This window comes from Dendropsophus ebraccatus, chromosome 13 (genome assembly GCF_027789765.1).
Source record: "Dendropsophus ebraccatus isolate aDenEbr1 chromosome 13, aDenEbr1.pat, whole genome shotgun sequence".
In the NCBI taxonomy this organism is placed as follows: Eukaryota; Metazoa; Chordata; class Amphibia; order Anura; family Hylidae; genus Dendropsophus; species Dendropsophus ebraccatus.
The window spans coordinates 79,392,089-79,419,323 of record NC_091466.1 but is presented as its reverse complement, the minus strand read 5'-3'; the positions used below and the strand labels follow the sequence as shown (position 1 = coordinate 79,419,323).

General features: G+C 47.4%; 1 protein-coding gene across 2 annotated transcripts in view; it reads right to left on the bottom strand.

Moving 5' to 3' along the window:
* Nucleotides 1-27,235, bottom strand: part of ITPK1 (inositol-tetrakisphosphate 1-kinase) — a 107,537-nt gene that overhangs the window by 44,170 nt on the left and 36,132 nt on the right. For both annotated transcript variants that reach the window (XM_069950075.1, XM_069950077.1), the window contains one exon: nucleotides 537-662. In XM_069950075.1, the coding sequence (XP_069806176.1) occupies nucleotides 537-662 (126 nt within the window). The remainder of the gene's footprint in view (nucleotides 1-536; nucleotides 663-27,235) is intronic.

Sequence of the window (27,235 nt, the reverse complement as noted above, 5' to 3'; positions counted from 1 at the left end):
GGATACAGAACCTCAGATATCCCGGCAATCCCCGACCCTGCACACGGATTACCAGGACACTTGTCAAATGTCTCCAGATTAGGGTTTTGCTTTGTTTGGAAATTGAAGGAATATTTATTCGGGTAACTGGATAATCTTTACCGTCCTCTGTTATGGCCGCATAGGGGGTGTGGGGGGTGGGGGTGCGGGGGGCGTGTTGGTCGCTGACTGCTCATCATAGATTCCATCTTATTATAATATTATAATGTCCCGTTTCCCACAACACATTCACAGAAAAGAGAAGTTTTAACTAATTATATTCTGTGTCAAAGAAAGCTGCCACCTATGTGTGATGGTGCAGGAGGCGGATGCCGTGCTACCCGATGCAGGAGGAGGCCATGTATCGGGCACAGGGAGAGGAGGCCATGTATCGGGCACAGGGAGAGGAGGCCATGTATCGGGCACAGGGAGAGGAGGCCATGTATCGGGTACAGGGAGAGGAGGCCATGTATCGGGCACAGGGAGAGGAGGCCATGTATCGGGCACAGCTTACCCACCTGGAACCGTTGCACCACCTGCACAGACTCGCTGTCGTTCTGGTCGGCCTCCAGTATAACGTCTGTCAGCTTGTGGATGATGACATCCAGCGGACCCTGCTCCTCAATGGGTTTGGCCAGATCAAGCTACAGAAAGAGGAAGATGAATGAGTTCTTACAAATCACAATTCACCCAACATGTAGAAAACGCACAGGACAAGAATAGAAGATGGTAAGAATAGTCTCTGATGGATAGGCTGTATGTGATGTCACCGCTGATCTCTAGTGATGGATAGGCTGTATGTGATGTCACCGCTGATCTCTAGTGATGGATAGGCTGTATGTGATGTCACCGCTGATCTCTAGTGATGGATAGGCTGTATGTGATGTCACCGCTGATCTCTAGTGATGGATAGGCTGTATGTGATGTCACCGCTGATCTCTAGTGATGGATAGGCTGTATTCTCAGTGATGTCCCTGCTGATCTCTAGTGATGGATAGGCTGTATTCTCAGTGATGTCTCCGCTGATCTCTAGTGATGGATAGGCTGTATTCTCAGTGATGTCTCCGCTGATCTCTAGTGATGGATAGGCTGTATTCTCAGTGATGTCCCTGCTGATCTCTAGTGATGGATAGGCTGTATTCTCAGTGATGTCACTGCTGATCTCTAGTGCTGGATAGGCTGTATTCTCAGTGATGTCTCCGCTGATCTCTAGTGATGGATAGGCTGTATTCTCAGTGATGTCCCTGCTGATCTCTAGTGATGGATAGGCTGTATTCTCAGTGATGTCACTGCTGATCTCTAGTGATGGATAGGCTGTATTCTCAGTGATGTCACTGCTGATCTCTAGTGATGGATAGGCTGTATTCTCAGTGATGTCTCCGCTGATATCTAGTGATGGATAGGCTGTATTCTCAGTGATGTCACCGCTGATCTCTAGTGATGGATAGGCTGTATTCTCAGTGATGTCACTGATCTCTAGTAATAGACAGGCTGTATTCTCAGTGATGATGTCACCGCTGATCTCTAGTGATGGATAGGCTGTATTCTCAGTGATGTCTCCGCTGATCTCTAGTGATGGATAGGCTGTATTCTCAGTGATGTCACCACTGATCTCTAGTGACGGATAGGCTGTATTCTCAGTGATGTCACTGATCTCTAGTGATGGATAGGCTGTATTCTCAGTGATGTCACCGCTGATCTCTACTGATGGATAGGCTGTATTCTCAGTGATGTCACCGCTGATCTCTAGTGATGGATAGGCTGTATTCTCAGTGATGTCTCCGCTGATCTCTAGTGATGGATAGGCTGTATTCTCAGTGATGTCACTGCTGATCTCTAGTGATGGATAGGCTGTATTCTCAGTGATGTCACAGCTGATCTCTAGTGATGGATAGGCTCTATTCTCAGTGATGTCACTGCTGATCTCTAGTGCTGAATAGGCTGTATTCTCAGTGATGTCACCGCTGATCTCTAATGATGGATAGGCTGTATTCTCAGTGATGTCACTGCTGATCTCTATTGATGGATAGGCTGTATTCTCAGTGATGTCACTGATCTCTAGTGATGGATAGGCTGTATTCTCAGTGATGTCACTGATCTCTAGTGATGGATTGGCTATATTCTCAGTTAGGTAACCGCTGATCTCTAGTAATGGATAGGCTGTATTCTCAGTGATGTCACCGCTGATCTCTAGTGATGGATAGGCTGTATTCTCAGTGATGTCACTGATCTCTAGTGATGGATAGGCTATATTCTCAGTTAGGTAACCGCTGATCTCTAGTGATGGATAGGCTGTATTCTCAGTGATGTCACTGATCTCTAGTGATGGATTGGCTATATTCTCAGTTAGGTAACCGCTGATCTCTAGTGATGGATAGGCTATATTCTCAGAGATGTCACCGCTGATCTCTAGCTGTCTCGGGGAGACTCAGTAATAATATATATTTATTTCTAGGAAAGTGTATGTGATTGAATGGGAACCATCTCCTATAAAAACACATGGAAGAGAGGTCCCTGACAGACTTCGCCTCCAACGCAAACAATTTATCTTCTTCAGGGAAAATAAAAATGGCATTTTCTAATTCAGTTCCTTGGCAAAGAAGATGTGAGCCTACCCCCCCCCCCCCATCTCCCCCCTCCCCCCCAGGAGCGGTGTCACCCACATCACAATGCCTTCAGTATTTTCTTACACAACGAACCCTGGAAAGCCTCCCCGGTCTAATTGCCGAGATGCCAAGAGGAGAACATGAAATGCCGACGTCTCGAGGCCTGAACTAAACCTAGAAAGTAGCTGCTGTGCTCTGACTACCAAAAAGGAGAGGGTGATAGCCCTGGGCACAGAAAGGAGGCGAGAATATCACTCACAAGGACTCGTCCAGCTCACGGCTATGGGAAAGTGCCGGTAATAAGGGTCAGGCTGCAGCCAAAAAGCTCCCGGCCCACCTCAGCTTTATATACATAGAGTCACGTCAGGACTTGTAGGGTGCGATACCTGGGGGCGCAACAAGCTGCAGCGGATGTCAGGACAGGAATTCCTGCAGTAGCGATCACATGTACTGCTGTTATGGAGGGTGGGGAGATGAAAAGGCGTCATGGCGCTACAGCGTGTAGTTACAAGGGGATCCGGCCAAGGCGCCTGGGGATGTGTGCCAGGATCGGCGCCGTTCAATGGCGAATCCACAAGAAGGATTCCACGTGATCTCCAACCGCGAACGTATGGACCTGTTATGTGAGAGATGATGTGTGTGCACAAGGAGCAAAGTTACATCAGCCGCTGCATGCTGTGCATGGACACCACCAATGGACGGCTGCTGATAATACTGGTGGGGTTTCCGAACTCATGGGGTTCAGCAATGGTCTCCAAACCCGAACACTCGGCATTTGACTCCTGGCGGCTGGAGAAGGTGGATGCCGCCATAGGGCATCTCCAGCCGCTGGGAGTCAAATTCACTCAATGCTATCAGTGGTGGATCCAGCAGTGCCGTGTGGTCTCGGAGATACAAGCGCACAGATGCACAGAGCGGCTTCCTCTCAGCTCCACTTTGGTTTTGTATTACCCAATGGCCCTAAGGGTGGAGAAATAATCATCGATAAATCAAAGCACCCCAGAATCCCATCTCCAATCAGACACAGGATGACGGACAGGAACCCAGCCAATAAGGGTAAGAGGAATGAGCGGCTTATACAGGGCTGTGAAGAGCAGGGAAGGCGTCACAATGTGATCTCTCATCAGGAAACCATGAGGCCTCGTGCTGCTCTGTAACCCCCCCCCCCCCCCCCAACACTGATGTCTGTGCAGATCAAGGGAATGAAATCTCTGTCACTCTACAATGAAACTCTCAGCTGTAAAGTATGAGGTCATGGGGGATATTAAAGGGGTACTCCACTTAAACATAAGTTCTAATATCTTGCTGCCCATGGTGAGACTAACAATTCCTTCCATACTTATTATTATATATTCAGTCACCTTCCCCCAGTTCTCAGCTGCTGCTTTCTGCCCAAGACACAAAAATCTGTGCGTGAGCTTTACTCTCTGTCTCCCCCTCCTCCTCCCACCCTTCTGAGACGGCTGATGTAAACAAGTCCTTGCCCCCCCACATTCCCCAGCCTTATACTAGAAGACCCCTGGATGCATCCCGATAGCAGCCGATACCCCCCCCCTCCCCCACCATACATGAGATCTGGAACCGGGGGCAGCTGGATGACCCGCCATCCCCAGCCCATAGTAGAAGACCCCTGGATGCTTCCTGATAGCAGCCGATCCCCCCCACCCCCATACACAAGATCTGGAGCCCGGGCAGCCGGGAGACCCCTCCCATCCCCAGCCCATACTAGAAGACCCCTGGATGCATCCCGATAGCAGCCCATACCCCCCCCCCCTTCCCCCACCATACATGAGATCTGGAGCCCGGGCAGCGGGGAGACCCCCCCCATCCCCAGCCCATACTAGAAGACCCCTGGATGCTTCCTGATAGCAGCCGATCCCCCCACCACCATACACGAGATCTGGAGCCCTGGGCAGCTCTGTGACCCATCCCTAACCCCATACTATAAGACTCCTGGATGCTTCCTGATAGCAGCCGATCGCCCCCACCACCATACATGAGATCTGGAGCCCGGGCAGCGGGGAGACCCCCCATCCCCAGCCCATACTAGAAGACCCCTGGATGCTTCCTGATAGCAGCCGATCCCCCCACCACCATACACGAGATCTGGAGCCCTGGGCAGCTCTGTGACCCATCCCTAACCCCATACTATAAGACTCCTGGATGCTTCCTGATAGCAGCCGATCGCCCCCACCACCGCCACCACCAGCACCACCATACATGAGATCTGGAGCCCGGGGCAGCTGGATGAACCCCCATCCCCAACCCATACTAGAAGACCCCTGGATGCTTCCTGATAGCAGCCAATCCCCCCACCACCATACATGAGATCTGGAGCCCGGGGCAGCTGGATGAACCCCCATCCCCAACCCATACTAGAAGACCCCTGGATGCTTCCTGATAGCAGCCGATCCCCCCACCACCATACATGAGATCTGGAGCCCGGGGCAGCTGGATGAACCCCCATCCCCAACCCATACTAGAAGGCCCCTGGATGCGTCCCAATAGCAGTCGATCCCCCCACCACCACACACCATACATGAGATCTGGAGCCCGGGGCAGCCGGAGGACGCCCCAGCCCTAACCCCATACTATAAGACCCCTGGATGCATCCCAATAGCAGCTAATCCCCCACCACCATACATGAGATCTGGAGCCCGGGGCAGCTGGATGAAGCCCCATCCCCAGCCCATACTAGAAGACCCCCGAATGCATTCCGATAGCAGCCTCCGCTCCCGCCGCTTGTTCTGTCCGGACCTGTAAGGACAATGTCAGACGAGGAGAAATGAAAAGTAAACAGGATGCGGGATATGTGGAAAGGTTATTACTAATCCTCTATGTAAATGTAAAGAGCGAAGAGAGGAATCCCCCGCCATCCTGCTTCCTGAGACGCCGGGGTCACGGCGCCTTCACACAACCTTACCGAGACTTCTACAGCATCAATCTTTTGGCAATACTACAACCCCCAGCATGCCTGTAGCTGTCAGGGCATGCTGGGGCTCGGAGTTGCAGTTTTTGCAAGTAGTAAGGTTTTTGTAAGGTAATAAGTGAGACCACTCTATGGGGGTATATACCGAACAGCTCAGGTAACTGACTTATTACCAATCTGCGGCCCTCTAGCTTTTGCAGAACTACAACTCCCAGCATGCCGATTATTGCTGCAGAGCGGCAGACTGGAGATCATCGCCTTACATGGTTACGGGCAGCGCTCAGTCCAGTGTTTATATAGGGGATCAGTCATTACACTGTGAATTAAAGGATTACCAGAAAAATCTGAGAAAAACAAGAGAGACAGCAGAAACCCCACCGCACGACTCGGACTGAGACACAGTGGCTGCACCGATGCTACCATAGGCCGTGATGGGGTTTACAGAGGAACAACAGTAAAAAAAAAACTTTTGTCTTTCAGATCAACTGGTGTCAGAAAGTTACAGATTTGTAATTTACTTCTATATATATATATATATATATATATATATATATATATATATATATATATATATATACCTCCAGCCTTATAGTACTTATCAGCTACTGTATGTCCTGCAGGAAGTGCTGTATTCTCTCCAGTCTGACACAGTGCTCTCTGCTGCCACCTCTGTCCATGTCAGGAACTGTCCAGAGCAGGAGAGGTTTTCTATTGGGATTTGCTGCTGATCTGGACAGTTCCTGACATGGACAGAGGTGGCAGCAGAGAGCACTGTGTCAGACTGGAGAGAATACACCACTTCCTGCAGGACATACAGCAGCTGATAAGTACTGGAAGACGAGATGATTACAAATAAGTCATTTACACATCTTTATAACTTCAGACACCAGTTGCCTTGAAAAAAAAAGATTTCCGGACTGACTACCCCTTTACCATCCCCCATAAACAGTCCACAGCTGAGAATTACTAAACCTATTGAAAAGCTGCAGAATTTTTCACTTTCATAATTCTCCGGAGTACCCCTTTAACGTCTACGGGATATGCATATGCGATACCATCTATCTGTATACAGCCCTGCTCTCCGCGGAGCCCCCATAGGTGTCAGACGCCAGATGAGGCTCATATATTCTTCACTGCTTTTACTAACAATGTGGTTTGGTGTAAAAGTGGTGGAGACCATCAGCATGCAGGGTAGAGGTTCCAAAACCTCCAGCGACCACTAGTGGAGCAGAAGCCAACCATATAATCCATGTCAGCATCTGCACGGCCAGCCTAGGTGTACACGGCCAGACCTATAGCATATCCATAGCAATACACCAATGTACAGTAGACCTATAGACCTCCTGACCACTAGGTGTCTCTCTTCTCACTGTCTGTCAGGGAAACCCACCTCCAGTAACAGAGCGCACCCTAAAGCGGCAGCAGCAGCAGCTTGCTGACAGTCTCCAGCCCTTAGAGGAGTGACTCAGGGGGGGGTGATACATCTATCATTGTGTCTTTGTGGTCGGGGTCAGCTTCCTGCGGGTTCTCAGGGTAGGATTGGGCAGCACCCTCGCAGGAAGGGGCCAACATGTCAAATATCCGGACAAGTCTCAGCTCCACAAATATGAAGCCCAGGCTTGGAGCAATGTAAATAAGTGTGGTCTCCCAGCTTTCACAGGCTCCCGAATGGTAGATAGGGTGGATTAGAGGGGATGAGTAACTTTATATGGACTACAATACCAGACACAACCTGTGGACATGGGGGGGGGGGGGGCACTGTTCTGTCTCCATGAGTAACAGAATGCAGGAGGAATAAGCCATTCAGGACTACAGGAAAGCTGGGTGTCACTCCTGGGTGCAGCTTATCCATCGCTAGTGAGAGAGTCAATTAACTTGTAAAAGATTCAGCTATTGTCTCATTCTATCCGAATCTGGAAAAGTTGGGTGACAATACAGAAACCTGCAGGTCATCCGGCTTTTCCGGAAGACTTCAGTATGTTTTTTCCCATACAGCTGATCAGGGGTCTGGGAAAGCTGGGTGCCATCCTGTCAGGGCGACCATAGAGGATCCCTCCCCCGGTGGCCCGGCAGTAGTTGGCGCTGGGATTCACTGGTACATCCCGGAGGTAACAGCAAGTGAAAGACAACTGAACTTTGCTCCGACATCATGAATCACCCGGCACAAAGCCTACAACTAGTGACCCGCAGATAAGGCTCCAGGTGATATGTGGACAATCCCTGCAAATCCATCCTGACCAAGTCACAAGCACCAACGCCAAAGACCTATGGAGTGCGACACCAGCCGGGGAGGGACACGGAACTGATCAAACCCGTAGACATATCATCTATGGTTCTCTGTTATCAGCCATTATGGGCTGCGGAGCCTCTGACATTTCCAGGTCAATGACAGCAAACAGTGATCTGCAACACAAAGTATACAGCAATGTCTGGGCCTTCTACCCCGCAACACTAGAACAGGATCAATCCCGGGGAGGATCAGTGGCCAAACAGGGGTCCCCTGCCCCGACGCCTCCAGCCACGTCCAATCACATGAGGAAGAAGCGGGGTCCCTGCACAACATCAGCCGAATCACAACCAGCAACATGACAAACAACATTAAGGTTCAGAGACGTTTAACAATAAACAGGAGGAAGGAAGAAGCTGTTCCCGGCAAGTTACACCTTCCCAATGACCACATATCCATCATATTACCGAATATACAGAGCAAACTGCTTTACTGCCATAGAGATCACCGAGGAAAAGCACAGAGAATACAGAAAGAATGGAATATACTACAATACTGCCCCGATGCATATAACCACTATAATACTGCTTCTATATACAGGGATATAACCACTATAATACTGCTTCTATATACAGAAATATAACTACTATAATACTGCCCCCTATATACAGGGATATAACTACTATAATACTGCTCCTATATACAGGGATATAACTACTATAATACTGCTCCTATATACAGGAATATAACTACTATAATACTGTTCCTATATACAAGAATATAACTACTATAATACTGCTCCTATATACAGGAATATAACTACTATAATACTGCTCCTATATACAGGGATATACTACTATAATACTGCTCCTATATACAGGAATATAACTACTATAATACTGCTCCTATATACAGGGATATAACTACTATAATACTGCGCCCTATATACAGGAATATAACTACTATAATACTGCCCCTATATACAGAAATATAACTACTATAATACTGCTCCTATATACAGGAATATAACTACTATAATACTGCTCCTATATACAGGGATATAACTACTATAATACTGCTCCTATATACAGGAATATAACTACTATAATACTGCTCCTATATACAGGAATATACTACTATAATACTGCTCCCTATATACAGGAATATAACTACTATAATACTGCTCCTATGTACAGGAATATAACTACTATAATACTGCTCCTATATACAGGAATATAACTACTATAATACTGCTCCTATATACAGGGATATAACTACTATAATACTGCCCCTATATACAGGAATATAACTACTATAATACTACTGCTATATACAGGAATATAACTACTATAATACTGCTCCTATATACAGGGATATAACTACTATAATACTGACCCTATATACAAGAATATAACTACTATAATACTGCCCCTATATACAGGGATATAACTACTATAATACTGCCCCCTATATACAGGAATATAACTACTATAATACTGCTCCTATATACAGGAATATACTACTATAATACTGCTCCTATAAACAGGGATATAACTACTATAATACTGCTCCTATACAGGAATATAACTACTATAATACTGCTCCTATATACAGGAATATAAATATATAATACTGCTCCTATATACAGGAATATAACTACTATAATACTGCTCCCTATATACAGGAATATAACTACTATAATACTGCTCCCTATATACAGGAATATAACTACTATAATACTGCTCCTATATACAAGAATATAACTACTATAATACTGCTCCTATATACAGGAATATAACTACTATAATACTGCTCCTATATACAGGGATATAACTACTATAATACTGCTCCTATATACAAGAATATAACTACTATAATACTGCCCCCTATATACAGGGATATACTACTATAATACTGTTCCTATATACAAGAATATAACTACTATAATACTGCTCCTATATACAGGAATATACTACTATAATACTGCTCCTATATACAGGGATATACTACTATAATACTGCTCCTATATACAGAGATATAACTACTATAATACTGCTCCTATATACAGGGATATAACTACTATAATACTGTGGGCAGAATTAAAAAATGTCATATTAAAGGCAACTAGACTATATGTACGAGAAGTTAGCAAAAGTAAAAGGAAGAAGAATCCATTATGGTTTACTAGAGAGGTTAAGGCCATTGTAAAAGGAAAAAAGGCAGCGTATAGGAAGTATAAGGAGACTGGGAATGAAGCTGACAGAGAGACGTACAAAAGTATACAGAAGGAGGCAAAGCAGATTATAAATGCTGCTAAAGCCTCAAAAGAAGAGGAAATGGCAAAATCTGTTACTGCGGGGAATAAAACCTTCTTCAGATATATAAGTGACAGGAAGAAGAAGAAGAATGGCTGCAGCATTACTAAAATAAGTAATGGGGAGAATACGTTTATTGATGGAGATAAGGCGGTCGCTGACTATTTGAATAGTTACTTCTGCTCAGTGTTTTCAGAAGGCGGCCTTCACAATCACAGGATGGTTGGACACAACATTGCCTCCAGCTATATGGGTTCGGCTCCAGTATTTTCAGAGGCTGAAGTTGCAGAGGAACTTGCACGTTTAAAGCTGAATAAGGCGATGGGTCCAGATGGGATCCATCCCAGGGTTCTTAAAGAACTCAGATCTGTGATTGCTGCCCCCCTGACAGATCTGTATAACCAATCCCTGCTAACAGGAGATGTCCCCGATGATTGGAGAACAGCCAATGTTATACCAATCCACAAGAAGGGGAATAGAGAAGAGCCCAGTAACTACAGGCCAGTGAGCCTGACATCTGTAGTAGTGAAAATGATGGAAACTCTTCTAAAAAAGAAGATAATGGATCACCTAAGAATCAACAATTTGATGGATCCAAACCAGCATGGCTTTACTGAGGGCCGATCATGTCAGACTAATCTCATTGATTTCTTTGATTATGCCACAAAAGTGCTGGATGAAGGTGGTGCTGTGGATATCGCCTATCTGGACTTCAGCAAAGCTTTTGATACAGTTCCCCATAAAGAGCTGATAGAGAAGTTGGAGAAAATTGGACTAAATCCCTGGATAGTTCAGTGGATTTGTGGTTGGCTGAAGGAGAGATATCAGAGGGTTGTTGTTAATGGTGAATATTCCGAGCAGAGACTGGTTACACGTGGTGTGCCACAAGGGTCTGTTCTGGGTCCTATTCTTTTTAATATGTTTGTAAGTGACATAGGAGAAGGGTTGGTAGGTAAGGATAGTGACATAGGAGAAGGGTTGATAGGTAAAGTTTGTCTGTTTGCTGACGACACAAAAGTGTGCAATAGGGTGGATATTCCTGGAGGTGTCAGTAATATGGAAAATGATTTAGCTTTGCTAGATACGTGGTCCAAACAGTGGAAATTGAAGTTCAACGTTTCCAAATGTAAAATAATGCACTTGGGGAGGAGGAATCCTCTATCCGAGTATCACATCGGCAGTACTGTGTTGGAAAAGACTTCAGAAGAGAAGGATTTAGGGGTAATGATTTCTGAAAGCCTTAAAATGAGTCACCAGTGCAACCAGGCGGTGGGGAAAGCAAATCGTATGCTGGGGTATATATATATAATGGTATGCTGGGGTGTATATATATATAATGGTATGCTGGGGTGTATATATATAATGGTATGCTGGGGTGTATATATATAATGGTATGCTGGGGTGTATAGCTAGAGGTATAACCAGTAGGAAGAGGGAGATTGTGATCCCGCTGTATAGAGCTCTGGTGAGGCCACATCTGGAATACTGTGTCCAGTTCTGGAGACCTCACCTAAAAAAGGACATTGATAAAATAGAACGGGTCCAAAGACGAGCTACAAAAATGGTGGAGGGTGTGAGGCATAAACCATATCAGGAAAGACTTAAGGATTTGAATCTGTATAGTCTGGAGGAAAGACGGGAAAGGGGGGACATGATTGAAACCTTTAAGTATGTTAAGGGACTAAATAAGGTTCAAGAGGGGAGTGTTTTTAGTAAAAAACTGAGCTCAAGAACAAGAGGAGACAGTGAGAGGTTAGTTGGGGGAAAGATCAGAAGCAATGTAAGAAAATATTATTTTACTGAAAGAGTGGTAGATACCTGGAACAAACTTCCAGCAGAGGTGGTTGGTAAATCTACAATAACAGAATTTAAACACGCCTGGGATAGACATATATCTATCCTAAGATAATAAGGAAGAAAATACTAAAAGGGCGGACTAGATGGACCCAGTGGTCTTTTTCTGCCGACAATCTTCTATGTTTCTATGTTTCTATGTTACAGAGGCGCTTCGTCGGGCTAGGAACGCCCTGTACGTGCTGGGGAGGTACTTAAGTAACAATGCAAGTAACAATAAAGTTGTTGAAAAACAATCAATAAAGTTGTTACAATGAACAAAAATAAAAAACAACAACAAAAGCAAAAGCAAATAAACACAGAGGTCAGTTATAACAAAGTATTTAGATCGTTCCTCTCGTTCAGGCCGCTTGGCCCGGTAGCGTCTAAGCGTAGAATCCATCGGGTTTCTCGCTTAAGGAGAAGTTTTAATCTATCTTCTCCGTTGCTGGGGGGATCAATACGTTCTAGACCTATGAACCGTAATGACTTAGTGTCGCTATTATGGGCAGTACGTATATGGTCGATTAACCTGGGGACACCCTTTCCCGTGCGGACAGAATACTGATGTTCTTTAAAACGTGTCCACAGCGGACGTTTTGTTTTACCGACATAGTATCTGCCGCACGGGCAAAGGATGGCATAGACGACGTGGGTCGTTCTGCAGGTTATAAAGTCGTGGACAAAACATTCTCTGCCTCCAAGGTTGACGTGAGCTTTGTTCAACAGTTGGGGGCAGTAATGACAAGTGCCACATCGCTTGTTGCCTTCCGGCAGGTTGCGATCTAGCCAGTTCCTATTTGGAGTGGCGCGATTCTCGGTCAGGGAATCGGCTATGGTGATGTTCTTTCTGAAAGTGATAAGTGGCTTCCGGTCAACTACGTCTCTGAGGTCGCTGTCATGCTGTAACAAAAACCAGTGTATTTTAATAATGTTGTAATATATATAGGAATAGTGGGCACCGCTAAAAGTAAGGAGTGCTAAACCAATGCATATAAGTAACAGACAACTCCCCAAAAAGACAAAAGCATATGCACAAAAAGGTAGCACATCATAATGAAACTTTATTGAGACAATAACAGAATATACAGAAAAATACCATAAACTATGCAGGGGTAAAGCAATAAGGGAGACAAACCCCAAACACTACCCTACATTAAAAACACTTAAAATGTCAACATAGGACCCGCCGGCGTACCAGCAAGGTCTAACAACCACTCTGACCCCGGACCATATGGGTTTAACAAAGCTGCCTAAGCAGTATCCCTATGACATATGACATCAAGAAAAATAATTAATATGAACAAAGGGTAGATTAATGAAACGATCACCATGTGTAGTCCAAAAAATAATAAGGAGTGGGTCAGATAGGCAACAGTCATCCCACGCGTTCCGCCGCCCAGTCAGATGCTACGTTTGAAACGTATCAACAGTACTGAAGAAGGTTTTCAGCTGCAAGCTACCAACCTCAAAGCCCGCTTGCTCAATAGAGGCTATCCTGCCCACCTCCTAGAAGAGGCACACGTTAGGGCTAATACCCTCCCCAGAACCTCCCTCTTGTCTGATAAATCCCACAGACAACCCAAGAAGGCCCTTGACCCTAGCAATAAAAGATTTACTTTTGCGCTACAGAACAGCAACCAAAATGAGATGGTGACCAACATTATTAAAAGACACTGGTTTTTGTTACAGCATGACAGCGACCTCAGAGACGTAGTTGACCGGAAGCCACTTATCACTTTCAGAAAGAACATCACCATAGCCGACTCCCTGAATGAGAATCGCGCCACTCCGAATAGGAATCGGCTAGATCGCAACCTGCCGGAAGGCAACAAGCGATGTGGCACTTGTCATTACTGCCCCCAACTGTTGAACAAAGCTTACGTCAACCTTGGAGGCAGAGAATGTTTTGTCCGCGACTTTATAACCTGCAGAACGACCCACGTCGTCTATGCCATCCTTTGCCCGTGCGGCAGATACTATGTCGGTAAAACAAAACGTCCGCTGTGGACACGTTTTAAAGAACATCAGTATTCTGTCCGCACGGGAAAGGGTGTCCCCAGGTTAATCGACCATATACGTACTGCCCATAATAGCGACACTAAGTCATTACGGTTCATAGGTCTAGAACGTATTGATCCCCCCAGCAACGGAGAAGATAGATTAAAACTTCTCCTTAAGCGAGAAACCCGATGGATTCTACGCTTAGACGCTACCGGGCCAAGCGGCCTGAACGAGAGGAACGATCTAAATACTTTGTTATAACTGACCTCTGTGTTTATTTGCTTTTGCTTTTGTTGTTGTTTTTTATTTTTGTTCATTGTAACAACTTTATTGATTGTTTTTCAACAACTTTATTGTGACTTGCATTGTTACTTAAGTACCTCCCCAGCACGTACAGGGCGTTCCTAGCCCGACGAAGCGCCTCTGTAGGCGTGAAACATTTTGTTGCTCCTGCTGAACACACCTGCTCCACCATCTCCCCTCTCCCCGCCTAGCCTATTCTGATGTATCGGAAATAAACCACTTGCATCTTTAGTCCGGTGAGTGCGAGACTCTGTTTCTTGATCCCTGTTTATAACTACTATAATACTGCTCCCTATATACAGGGATATAACTACTATAATACTGCTCCAATATACAGGGATATACTACTATAATACTGCTCCTATATACAGGAATATAACTACTATAATACTGCCCCCTATATACAGGGATATAACTACTATAATACTGCTCCTATATACAGGAATATACTACTATAATACTGCTCCTATATACAGGGATATAACTACTATAATACTGCTCCTATATACAGGAATATAACTACTATAATACTGCTCCTATATACAGGGATATAACTACTATAATACTGCTCCTATATACAGGGATATACTACTATAATACTGCTCCTATATACAGGAAAATTACTATAATACTGCTCCTATATACAAGAATATAACTACTATAATACTGCCCCCTATATACAGGAATATAACTACTATAATACTGCTCCCTATATACAGGGATATACTACTATAATACTGCTCCTGTATACAAGAATATAACTACTATAATACGGTTCAGGGAAGAAAAAGAGTGCTGCACCTCACACCTATGGCTGATACTAGTGCCTCTCGGCTGCATAAAAAACATCACAATTCTGTATGTGAATTGATCAAGCCACACTGCCCCATGTACCTCGTGCAGGTATCTGATACACATGGGTCCCTACACTAAGTCCACACTGTGCCAGTCAGTGGCCACCAACCCCGCAGGCGTGCACAGTCAGGGAAGGGAGGCCATGGAACGGCCCTGTAACCCCCATGCCACAGGACCAGACCCAAAAATGCCACACTAAAACCCAGCCAGCACCACCGGCGGAGGAAGCTGCCCCCAAACAGCACAAGTCTGGATAAGGTATTGCACTCACCATAGCTATCAAAGATAGAATGGGACAGACAGGAGGGATTAAAACCATGAGCACTCAGGTGTCTCCTGCTAATTGCGGTCATGTGGATCTCACCAGGAGTACTCATGGTTTTAATCCCTCCTGTCTGTCCCATTCTTTCTTTGATAGCTATGGTGAGTGCAATACCTTATCCAGACTTGTGCTGTTTGGGGGCAGCTTTGTCCGCCGGTGGTGCTGGCTGGGTTTTGGTGTGGCATTTTTGGGTCTGGTCCTGTGGCATGGGGGTTGCAGGGCCGTCCCATGGCCCCCGTTCCCTGACTGTGCACGCCTGCGGGGTTGGTGGCCACTGACTGGCACAGTGTGGACTTAGTGTAGGGACCCATGTGTATCAGATACCTGCACGCGGTACATGGGGCAGTGTGGCTTGATCAATTCACATACAGAATTCTGATGTGTTTTATGTAGCCGAGAGGTACTAGTATCAGCCATAGGTGTGAGGTGCAGCGCTCTTTTTCTTCCCTGAACCATAACTACTATAATACTGCTCCTATATACAGGAATATAACTACTATAATACTGCCCCCTATATACAGGAATATAACTACTATAATACTGCTCCTATATACAGGAATATACTACTATAATACTGCTCCTATATACAGGAATATAACTACTATAATACTGCTCCTATATACAGGAATATAACTACTATAATACTGCTCCTATATACAGGAATATAACTACTATAATACTGCTCCCTATATACAGGAATATAACTACTATAATACTGCTCCTATATACAGGAATATAACTACTATAATACTGCTCCTATATACAGGAATATAACTACTATAATACTGCTCCCTATATACAGGAATATAACTACTATAATACTGCTCCTATATACAGGAATATACTACTATAATACTGCTCCTATATACAGGGATATTACTATAATACTGCCCCCTATATACAGGAATATAACTACTATAATACTGCCCCTATATACAGGAATATAACTACTATAATACTGCTCCTATATACAGGAATATAACTACTATAATACTGCTCCTATATACAGGAATATAACTACTATAATACTGCTCCTATATACAGGAATATAACTACTATAATACTGCCCCCTATATACCTGCGGTGCGGTGAGGAGAGGCTGGAGATAGAACACTGTGCACTAGCTATAAGGGAATATTTCCTCGGGGTCCGGGAGCAGATGGATCGGAGGTGTACGGGGATTTCCAGGATACGGTATTTATGGTTTTGTTTGCATTTCACTACTGATTCTCACAAGAAGTTTCTTTACAAACATTTCCATGATCAATACTTTCCTGGTGACTATGGCCATTCTAGAGAGTTCTACCATGAATACATCATCCAGCCCGGCAGGCAGCATGCAGCTCAGTGTGATCTCCAGGCCTTCTCAGCCACTGTCTCCTCCATATGTTCCACTGTACTGTGTTAGTCCCCTTGGTGGGGATGGGATCCCGAAAAACAATGAGGTGCAGATGGTCATGCTCACATTTCACTCTAAATAAGGTAGGCACAGATAGTACTGTATACCTGTCTCTACCTGTAAAGATGTATTCACAGATAGTACTGCCTCCCTGTCTCTACCTGTATGTGTTATAGGCACAGATTGTACTGCCTCCCTGCCTCTACCTGTACATGTTATAGGCACAGATAGTACTGCCTCCCTGTCTCTACCTGTATGTGCTATAGGCACAGATAGTACTGCTTCCCCGTCTCTACCTGCATGTGTTATAGGCACAGATAGTAATGCCTCCCTGTCTCTACCTGTATGTGTTATAGGCACAGATAGTACTGCTTCCCCGTCTCTACCTGCATGTGTTATAGGCACAGATAGTATTGCCTCCCTGCCTCTACCTGTAAGTGTTATAGGCACAGATAGTATTGCCTCCCTGCCTCTACCTGTGTTATAGGCACAGATAGCTCTGCCTCTCTGTCTCTACCTGAATGTTTTATATGAATATGCAAAAGAAGAACCCGTGGAGCCTCATTGAAGAGTCTTGAAACACAGTACTAACCAGATATCTCTCCGGGAAGGACCCAGCCAAAACCACCATATTAAGTGGCCCTATAAGTCAATGTGAAGACAATGGAAAAACCAAGGCCAGGTAACCATCCACAGACAGCTGTTTCGGGGTGTTGCCCCTCATCAGTGTGGAGCAGGATTCTGGCTAGGTGGGAGCAATGCCTAGTAGAGCCATAATAGAAACAGATTGCTGAACTCAGGGAGACCAGCCAAACGATAACACTGCCAGCTGCTAGTGAAAGCGCTCAATGCAGTGACATCCTAGGTGCATTACCCCCTGGGAAACATGAATATGCAAAAGAGGAGCCCGTGGAACCTCATTAAAGAGTCTTGAAACACAGGACCAGCCAGATATCCCTCGGGGAAGGACCCAGCCAAAGGGCAGCTCCTGTAGGGAAACCACCAAATCCACCATATTAAGTTATAGGCACAGATAGCTCTGCCTCCCTGCGTCTACCTGTAAGTGTTATAGGCACAGATAGTACTGCCTCCCTGTTTCTACCTGTATGTGTTATAGGCACAGATAGCTCTGCCTCCCTGTCTCCATCTGTAAATGTTATAAGAACAGATAGTATTACCTCCCTGTTTCTACCTGTAAATATTATAGGAGCAGATAGTACTGCCTCCCTGTCTCTGTCTGTACATGTCATAGGCAAAGATAGCACTGCCTCCTTGTCTCTAGCTGTAAATGTTATATGCACAGATAGCACTGCCTTCTTGTCTCTCCTTTTCTAAATTAGGGACGTACAGATGGATATATAGATGGTACCATGTGTCCTTACAGCTACCTAGCATTGTCAGCAGTTTGGAGTGTGAATTGAAGCTGACAGATTCCCTTTATTGATATATACACAGACACAGGCACAGACAGCACTGAGCCCTGGTCTCTACCTGTATGTGATATAGGAGCAGACAGTACTGTCCCCTGTGTGTCTACTTAACATAACACACACTGTATACATATTAATGATGTAGAGACATAATGTACTGTCTCCCTGGAAACTAAGTAGGTAAGGATAGTATTGTTTCCACCTGTCTTCACCATGTAAAGGATGTCGGCACAGACGCTACTGCCACCCCCTCTTCCCATTCACCACACTCTATAGCAGCGCTTCTCTAACTTTTTCTACTGGAGCCTCACACAACAGACCAAGGCAATGCCCGGGCCTCACCACACTGACCAAGAGGATGCCCGGGCCTCACCAGACTGACCAAGAGGATGCCCGGGCCTCACCACACTGACCAAGAGGATGCCCGGGCCTCACCACACTGACCAAGAGGATGCCCGGGCCTCACCACACTGACCAAGAGGATGCCCGGGCCTCACCACACTGACCAAGAGGATGCCGGGGCCTCACCACACTGACCAAGAGGATGCCTGGGCCTCACCACACTGACCAAGAGGATGCCTGGGCCTCACCAGACTGACCAAGAGGGCGCCTGGGCCTCACCAGACTGACCAAGAGGGCGCCTGGGCCTCACCAGACTGACCAAGAGGATGCCTGGGCCTCACCACACTGACCAAGAGGATGCCTGGGCCTCACCACACTGACCAAGAGGATGCCTGGGCCTCACCACACTGACCAAGAGGGTGCCTGGGCCTCACCACACTGACCAAGAGGGCGCCTGGGCCTCACCAGACTGACCAAGAGGGCGCCTGGGCCTCACCACACTGACCAAGAGGATGCCCGGGCCTCACCACACTGACCAAGAGGATGCCCGGGCCTCACCACACTGACCAAGAGGATGCTGGGGCCTCACCACACTGACCAAGAGGATGCCTGGGCCTCACCACACTGACCAAGAGGATGCCTGGGCCTCACCAGACTGACCAAGAGGATGCCTGGGCCTCACCACACTGACCAAGAGGGCGCCGGGCCTCACCACACTGACCAAGAGGGCGCCTGGGCCTCACCATACTGACCAAGAGGGCGCCTGGGCCTCACCACACTGACCAAGAGGGCACCTGGGCCTCACCACACTGACCAAGAGGATGCCTGGGCCTCACCACACTGACCAAGAGGGCACCTGGGCCTCACCACACTGACCAAGAGGGCACCTGGGCCTCACCAGACTGACCAAGAGAATGCCTGGGCCTCACCACACTGACCAAGAGGGCGCCTGGGCCTCACCACACTGACCAAGAGGATGCCTGGGCCTCACCACACTGACCAAGAGGATGCCTGGGCCTCACCAGACTGACCAAGAGGGCGCCGGGCCTCACCAGACTGACCAAGAGGGCGCCGGGCCTCACCAGACTGACCAAGAGGATGCCTGGGCCTCACCAGACTGGCCAAGAGGATGCCTGGGCCTCACCATCTGGTGAAAGTCCATTTAAAAGCTGAAAATAATGCTAAGGCTACCTACCACCGATCTCCCAAGCTCTATATACTAATAAAGTACAAAATAAATTAATAATGTTGCTAAAATGGAGATTTTTGCCAATAGCAAAAGGACTGTGCAGATCATAGTTACTTTGTGAAAACTGGCTCCCCAGCTGGGCCTCACCAACAACTAGGGGGCGTCTCACTGGTATGAACCCCACAGGCTGTGTGTACAGGTGTCTAGAGGAAGGGGGGCAACCAAAGAGGAATGAACCCCACAGGTTGTGTACAGGTGTCTAGAGGAAGGGGGGCAACCAAAGAGGAATGAACCCCACAGGTTGTGTACAGGTGTCCAGAGGAAGAGGGGCAACCAAAGAGGAATGAACCCCACAGGTTGTGTACAGGTGTCCAGAGGAAGAGGAGCACGCATAGAAGAATGAGCCCCACAGGCCGTGTGTAGGTGTCAGGAGGAAGAGGAGCAGGCATAGAAGAATGAGCCCCACAGGCCGTGTGTAGGTGTCAGGAGGAAGAGGAGCAGGCATAGAAGAATGAGCCCCACAGGCTGTGTGTACAGGTGTCAGGAGGAAGAGGAGCAGGCATAGAAGAATGAGCCCCACAGGCTGTGTGTACAGGTGTCCAGAGGAAGAGGAGCACGCATACAAGAATGAGCCCCACAGGCTGTGTGTAGGTGTCAGGAGGAAGGGGAGCACCCGTTTCCTCCTCTATTGTCTATATTACAGTAAGGGATCAGAGACTAGGAGCAGGTTATAAACTACACATCAAGGGATCAGAGACTAGGAGCAGGTTATAAACTACACATCTAGGGATCAGAGACTAGGAGCAGGTTATAAACTACCCATCAAGGGATCAGAGACTATGAGCAGGTTATAAACTACACATCTAGGGATCAGAGACTAGGAGCAGGTTATAAACTACACATCTAGGGATCAGAGACTAGGAGCAGGTTATAAACTACCCATCAAGGGATCAGAGACTAGGAGCAGGTTATAAACTACACATCGAGGTGTCCGAGACTAGGAGCAGGTTGTAAACTACACACCAAGGGGTCAGAGACTAGGAGCAGGTTATAAACTACCCATCAAGGGGTCAAAGACTAGGAGCAGGTTATAAACTACCCATCTAAAGGTCCGAGACTAGGAGCAGGTTATAAACTACACATCAAGGTGTCCGAGACTAGGAGCAGGTTATAAACTACACATCTAGGGGTCATAGACTAGGAGCAGGTTATAAACTACCCATCTAAGGGTCAGAGACTAGGAGCAGGTTGTAAACTACACACCAAGGGGTCAGAGACTAGGAGCAGGTTATAAACTATCCATCAAGGGATCAGAGACTAGGAGCAGGTTATAAACTACCCATCAAGGGATCAGAGACTAGGAGCAGGTTATAAACTACACATCTAGGGGTCATAGACTAGGAGCAGGTTATAAACTACCCATCTAAGGGTCAGAGACTAGGAGCAGGTTGTAAACTACACACCAAGGGGTCAGAGACTAGGAGCAGGTTATAAACTATCCATCAAGGGGTCAGAGACTAGGAGCAGGTTATAAACTACCCATCAAGGGATCAGAGACTAGGAGCAGGTTGTAAACTACACATCAAGGTGTCCGAGACTAGGAGCAGGTTGTAAACTACCCATCAAGGGATCAGAGACTAGGAGCAGGTTGTAAACTACCCATCTAAGGGTCAGAGACTAGGAGCAGGTTATAAACTACCCATCTAAGGGTCAGAGACTAGGAGCAGGTTATAAACTACCCATCTAAGGGTCAGAGACTAGGAGCAGGTTATAAACTACCCATCAAGGGATCAGAGACTAGGAGCAGGTTGTAAACTACACATCAAGGTGTCCGAGACTAGGAGCAGGTTATAAACTACCCATCAAGGGATCAGAGACTAGGAGCAGGTTATAAACTACCCATCAAGGGATCAGAGACTAGGAGCAGGTTATAAACTACCCATCAAGGGATCAGAGACTAGGAGCAGGTTATAAACTACACATCTAGGGATCAGAGACTAGGAGCAGGTTGTAAACTACACATCTAAGGGTCAGAGACTAGGAGCAGGTTATAAACTACACATCTAGGGGTCAAAGACTAGGAGCAGGTTATAAACTACCGATCTAAGGGTCAGAGACTAGGAGCAGGTTATAAACTACCCATCAAGGGATCAGAGACTAGGAGCAGGTTATAAACTACCCATCAAGGGATCAGAGACTAGGAGCAGGTTATAAACTACCCATCTAAGGGTCAGAGACTAGGAGCAGGTTGTAAACTACACATCTAAGGGTCAGAGACTAGGAGCAGGTTATAAACTACACACCAAGGGGTCAGAGACTAGGAGCAGGTTATAAACTACCCATCTAAGGGTCAGAGACTAGGAGCAGGTTATAAACTACCCATCTAAGGGTCAGTGACTAGGAGCAGGTTGTAAACTACCCATCTAAGGGTCAGAGACTAGGAGCAGGTTGTAAACTACACATCTAAGGGTCAGAGACTAGGAGCAGGTTATAAACTACACACCAAGGGGTCAGAGACTAGGAGCAGGTTATAAACTACCCATCTAAGGGTCAGAGACTAGGAGCAGGTTATAAACTACCCATCTAAGGGTCAGTGACTAGGAGCAGGTTGTAAACTACCCATCTAAGGGTCAGAGACTAGGAGCAGGTTGTAAACTACACATCTAAGGGTCAGAGACTAGGAGCAGGTTGTAAACTACACATCTAAGGGTCAGAGACTAGGAGCAGGTTGTAAACTACCCATCTAAGGGTCAGAGACTAGGAGCAGGTTATAAACTACCCATCAAGGGATCAGAGACTAGGAGCAGGTTATAAACTACACATCTAAGGGTCAGAGACTAGGAGCAGGTTGTAAACTACACATCTAAGGGTCAGAGACTAGGAGCAGGTTGTCAGCTGCAGATCGGAAAAATTAACAAAGGACATTGTAGCCTGAAACTTAATGTAACTTTTTAAACTCAAGGTAACAACTAAAAAAAACAAACAACAACAACTTTCCTCGGTGTCTTGGTATTCAACAGGTCGCCCTTTAGGAGATGTCCGTCCACTATTTATTACTTTGTACTTTTTGGGTCCAAACATCTGTACAGATTACTTGGTTGTGGACTATTGGGAGGCCTCTCCTTAGAGGGAGGGCGTCTCTCCTGGGGCTCTATTGCTTAGTGACTGATACGGTATAACGTCTGGATGGGGGTGGGGTGCTGGAGGAGACGGCACTTTCCTTGTGTAATTAGTCACGTTTATGGGAACCGATTACAGATCATTTATATGTGACACAAACAGAGAAGCTTTTCCCTCCATACAGCCGCTTGAGGGTTTTTTTGGATTCTGGCACAAAAATAAACAGGTCTTTGGGAATCTCAGCGCGCCAAGTTTTTCAGTGTGATGGGTTCCTGACATCTGTGCTTTTTCTGGCTCGGCGTTTGAAGCGTCTCACGTTTTCCTGGGGCTCTGGCTTGTAGCTTCAGCCATTAATATTTCATGTGAAAATAAACCAACTCCCATGTTTCAAGAAAACAGCAGTTTCCTGGCAACGAAAAACGTGAAAATCCCATCCCGGCTCATCTATAAAGTGCTTAAATTACAGGAACCGCAAAGAGCGAGCCCCGGAACATGTACTATAATAGTGAGTGCGCACCCCAAATACTTCCCCAAGACACCAGCACAAGGAGATCACCAGAGCAGGGGGCAGTACAGATATACAGAGCGGGAGGGGAAATGTATACAGGGGCTCCATCATTGTATGTACACAGTGACCCCACCAGCAGAATAGTGAGTGCAGCTCTGGAGGGTGTGGTTACTGGGTGTGTCTGTGTTTGCTCCTGAGCTCCACACATCCAGACTTCCAGGAGGAGAGAGGCTGATTCACCACCTGCTTCCCCAGGAAGGTGGCAGCTTCCTGGGAGAGTTTTCAGCATGGATCCCCTGACCTCCACCTCCCGGTCAAGGCCGACGGGGGGTGTAGAGCGTAAGCTACCGGCCAGCGCTCCGGCTAGAGGGGTAAGAAGATCCAGTAGGGTTCGCAGCAATGTGGACCCAGCCCTTCCAGCGACGGGTGGAAGCTGCAAGGTTTCTGATGTTGATACAAAGCCTGCAAGCAAGGTGAGCGCAAGAAGGGGTGCAGGTGCAGCTGCACGGAGGGGCTCCCAGGAGAGTCAGGTGGTGGAGCAGTGGGGTCTCAGGGGGCCCAGGGAGTCTGCAGCCACCTATGGCTCTAGGATAGCTGCAAAGCTCACTGAGTATGAGCAGCTAGGAAAAAAGCTAAAGGGTTTAAGGGTACAAACCCACACACCGTATACACAGCAGATACGCAACAAATACGCAGCAAATACGCAGCAGATTTGTTGATGCAGATTTGATGCTGTGTTCAGTTATTTAGATCTAATCTGCTGCGTATTTGCTGCGTATCGCAGCAGTAAATACGCTGCTTATACGGTGTGTGGGTTTATACCCTAAGAGACGACCTGAAGTTTGCAAAACACAGAGCCAGCTCAGCCCCAAAGAAACAGAAGCCTGGACTCACAGCTAAGGTGAAGTCTCTGCAGGAGGAGGTGAGAGAGCTGGAGCTGCAGAGGATGACCATCCTGGATGGCAGCGATGTCTTCTGGGAAAAACTACTCAATGAGGACAGATTTGCTAAAATGAAGTCCCCCAAAAAAGAGGAGGATGAGAGTGATTGCTCAGCGGATGAAGAGAGCAGTGATGATGATGATGATGACCAGCATGACATGGAAGCTGAATCAGCTGAGGTCTCTGTGGCAGCAAGTGGGGAAGCTGAATCACAGCCAATACAGAGTGTGCAGAGTGTGAACATGTCCCAATCCAGCATTCCTGCAGCACAGGTGGCGCTACCATCATCCGATGAAAGTGCTGGTGAGGAGGAGGATGGCGGAGGTGCGCTGATGGCCCAAATTGTCAGCATGGAGTCCCCAGTGCACCTGGATAATTTCAGTTTTGGAGAGGACTTGGGTGAAAATAAAGTTGCTAAGAAGAAATGACCAAAAAAAACCATCACAGCAACTAAATCTTGTTTATGTCCCTTTTGTTCCCTCTGAGCCGACTGCAAAGTCAGTTCAGGGAGCAGCCCCCGGTGATCTGCCCGTCCCTGCTTCTACAAATGTGGAGCGGGGCCAGAACACTGGGAAGAAAACAGTAAAGATGGCGGAGAGCGCCAGCCCCACTTGTCAAGGTAGTGAGGCGGGTGCAAGTACAGGGGCGGCCGAGGGGCTGGACAAGGTTGTGGACAAGGTGGCATGCCTCCAACCAGGGGGCTTTGGTGGTGTACGGCACTCTTCTGCAGGTGAGGGGGGGGGGAGTGCCCAGGCACCAAGGGCTGGTACGGAGCTCGGGCGGCCGGGCAGCAGTGGAGACAAAGGAGCGGGCGGCTCCCATAGCGGGTCTGGCTCTGTGGGACGCTCCTCGGCAGGCGGAGTGTCCAGGCGTCTGGTGCGACGCTCTCGGCAGCTTCATTCGCGGTGCCTGTCCTCGCTCAGTTGCAGCGCTGCGGTGGAGCTGTTGGATGGCGAAGCTAAAGAAAAAGTAAAAACTGTTGGCGTTTCACAAGAAAATACCTCGGCAGCTACCGGACTGGTACAGCAGGAGCAGGGACTTGACAAGAGTGCGGATGATACCAACCTAGCAATGCTGCTGGCTGTTAAAGAAATTGAAGCAGGGGTATTGGCTGAGGCTGAGGGCAAACACAGTGGCAAAGTAGCTTCCTCCCAAATTCTCAAAGGGGGGACTCCTGCAAAGTCCCATGAGCCCAAGGATGCCAGGGATGCCAGCGTGACAGCCAGCAGCAGCAGAAACATACTAAAGCCAGCCAGATTACACCCGGGTCAGTCCAGTATAGCTAGGCAAGGGGATATGACTTCTAATGTTGTGTCCACTAATGGTTCTGATTCTGCAAATGTAAATGTTATTTCTGCTAATGTTTCTGTGGGGAGTGGGGGTGGTCCGGCTGCCCCCCCCAGCGGTGGCCGCTCCTTCTAGGAGCTATGCAAATGTCACTGCTGGGGGTCCTAGGGGATCCTCATCTCTAAACCCTGGGGAAGGTAACTTACAACGACGCCTCCTGGAGGCTTTGCGTAAAGGGGATAGAACGCTCCAAGTAGAGGGGCGGGAGGTCGACCTGTCCTTCTATATAGAAAGACATGGGCTTGGGGCTTTCCGAGAGCAAAATGGGGAGGTAACCTGGTCCCTCCCTACAAATGGGCAGGAGGTGGGCCGTAGGAATGTGGTCCGTCTGGTATGGAGAGGCAGTGATGCGTGCCCATCCAGGGCAAAGGTGGTGGAGCTTCTCTTCCAGATGAGATTCAGGGCAAATGACATCTTTGCCCTGATTCACCCCTACGGTACCTCTGAATTCGACATCAGCTTTGTGAAGCCAGAGGGACTTGAGCTCTTCTGGTCCAACCACGAGCTGGTGAAGGATGAGCCTGTGTGGCGGGATTTCGCTGTAAAGGCGGTATCCCGTCAGAGTTCTGTCAAGAAGGTGACCGTTCTGACACTTAACGAGTCACTTTCTTGTTATGACATCATGACCTGGCTAGGCAGGTTTGGGGAAGTGACGGATGTCCCCAAGAAAAATTTGGATGAGCATGGCATTTGGTCTGGGGCCTGGACGTTTTCCGTCCGTCTCCGACGTTCAGGGAACACTGTCACACACATACCATCGGCTGCCTTCTTGGGTCGCGACAGAATCCAAGTCTTTTACCAGGAACAGCCGAAGCTGTGCCACAGGTGTGGTGATCCCACCCACTTTAGCGCAAATTGTACTAAACTGATTTGTGCATTGTGCGGTGCGGAGGGTCATCTGGCTGCCAGCTGTGGCCGGATTCGCTGTAACCTGTGTGGTGACCTTGGTCACCCGTTTAGCCGGTGTCCCCGCTCATTTTCCAATGCTGTGGCCGCTCAGGATGGGGAGAGCCTTGAGATTGCCTCACCTGGGGAGGGAACCAGCAAAGGAGAAGGGGCACCAGGGCCAGTGAAGAAGGTGAAGAACAAGAGCCCCTCTAAGCTCAAACGAGAGGAGAAGCGCAGAAGGAGCAGGGACCTTGGAAGTTCCCTGATGCCAGGAGTAGTCAGTGGTCCTGCTCCTGGCGCTGGCTCAGAGAGAACAGCTGAGGCTCTGGGGGATACCGAGTTAGGCGAAGAGATGAGGAAACTTCGTAAGGAAGAAGCCAAGAGGGCCATTTCCTCAAGTTCCTCCCAATATAAAAGTTTGGATGAGGATGGTGGGAAAGGGCAAGATGAAAGACCTAAGTGTGGCAAAAGGAGGCAGGGTCAAGGAAAGTCTGGTGCTTCGTCTAAATCCTCCTCTGGTGTTACGGGCCATGTGTCTAAGGAAGACCCGACTAACCCCCCTCTGATCGTTCTATCCAATAGGTACCAGACCTTTGGAGAAGGGGGTATGGAGTTGGAGGAGCTTCCAGGGAGCGCCGAGCCTGCTCCTTCAGAGGCAG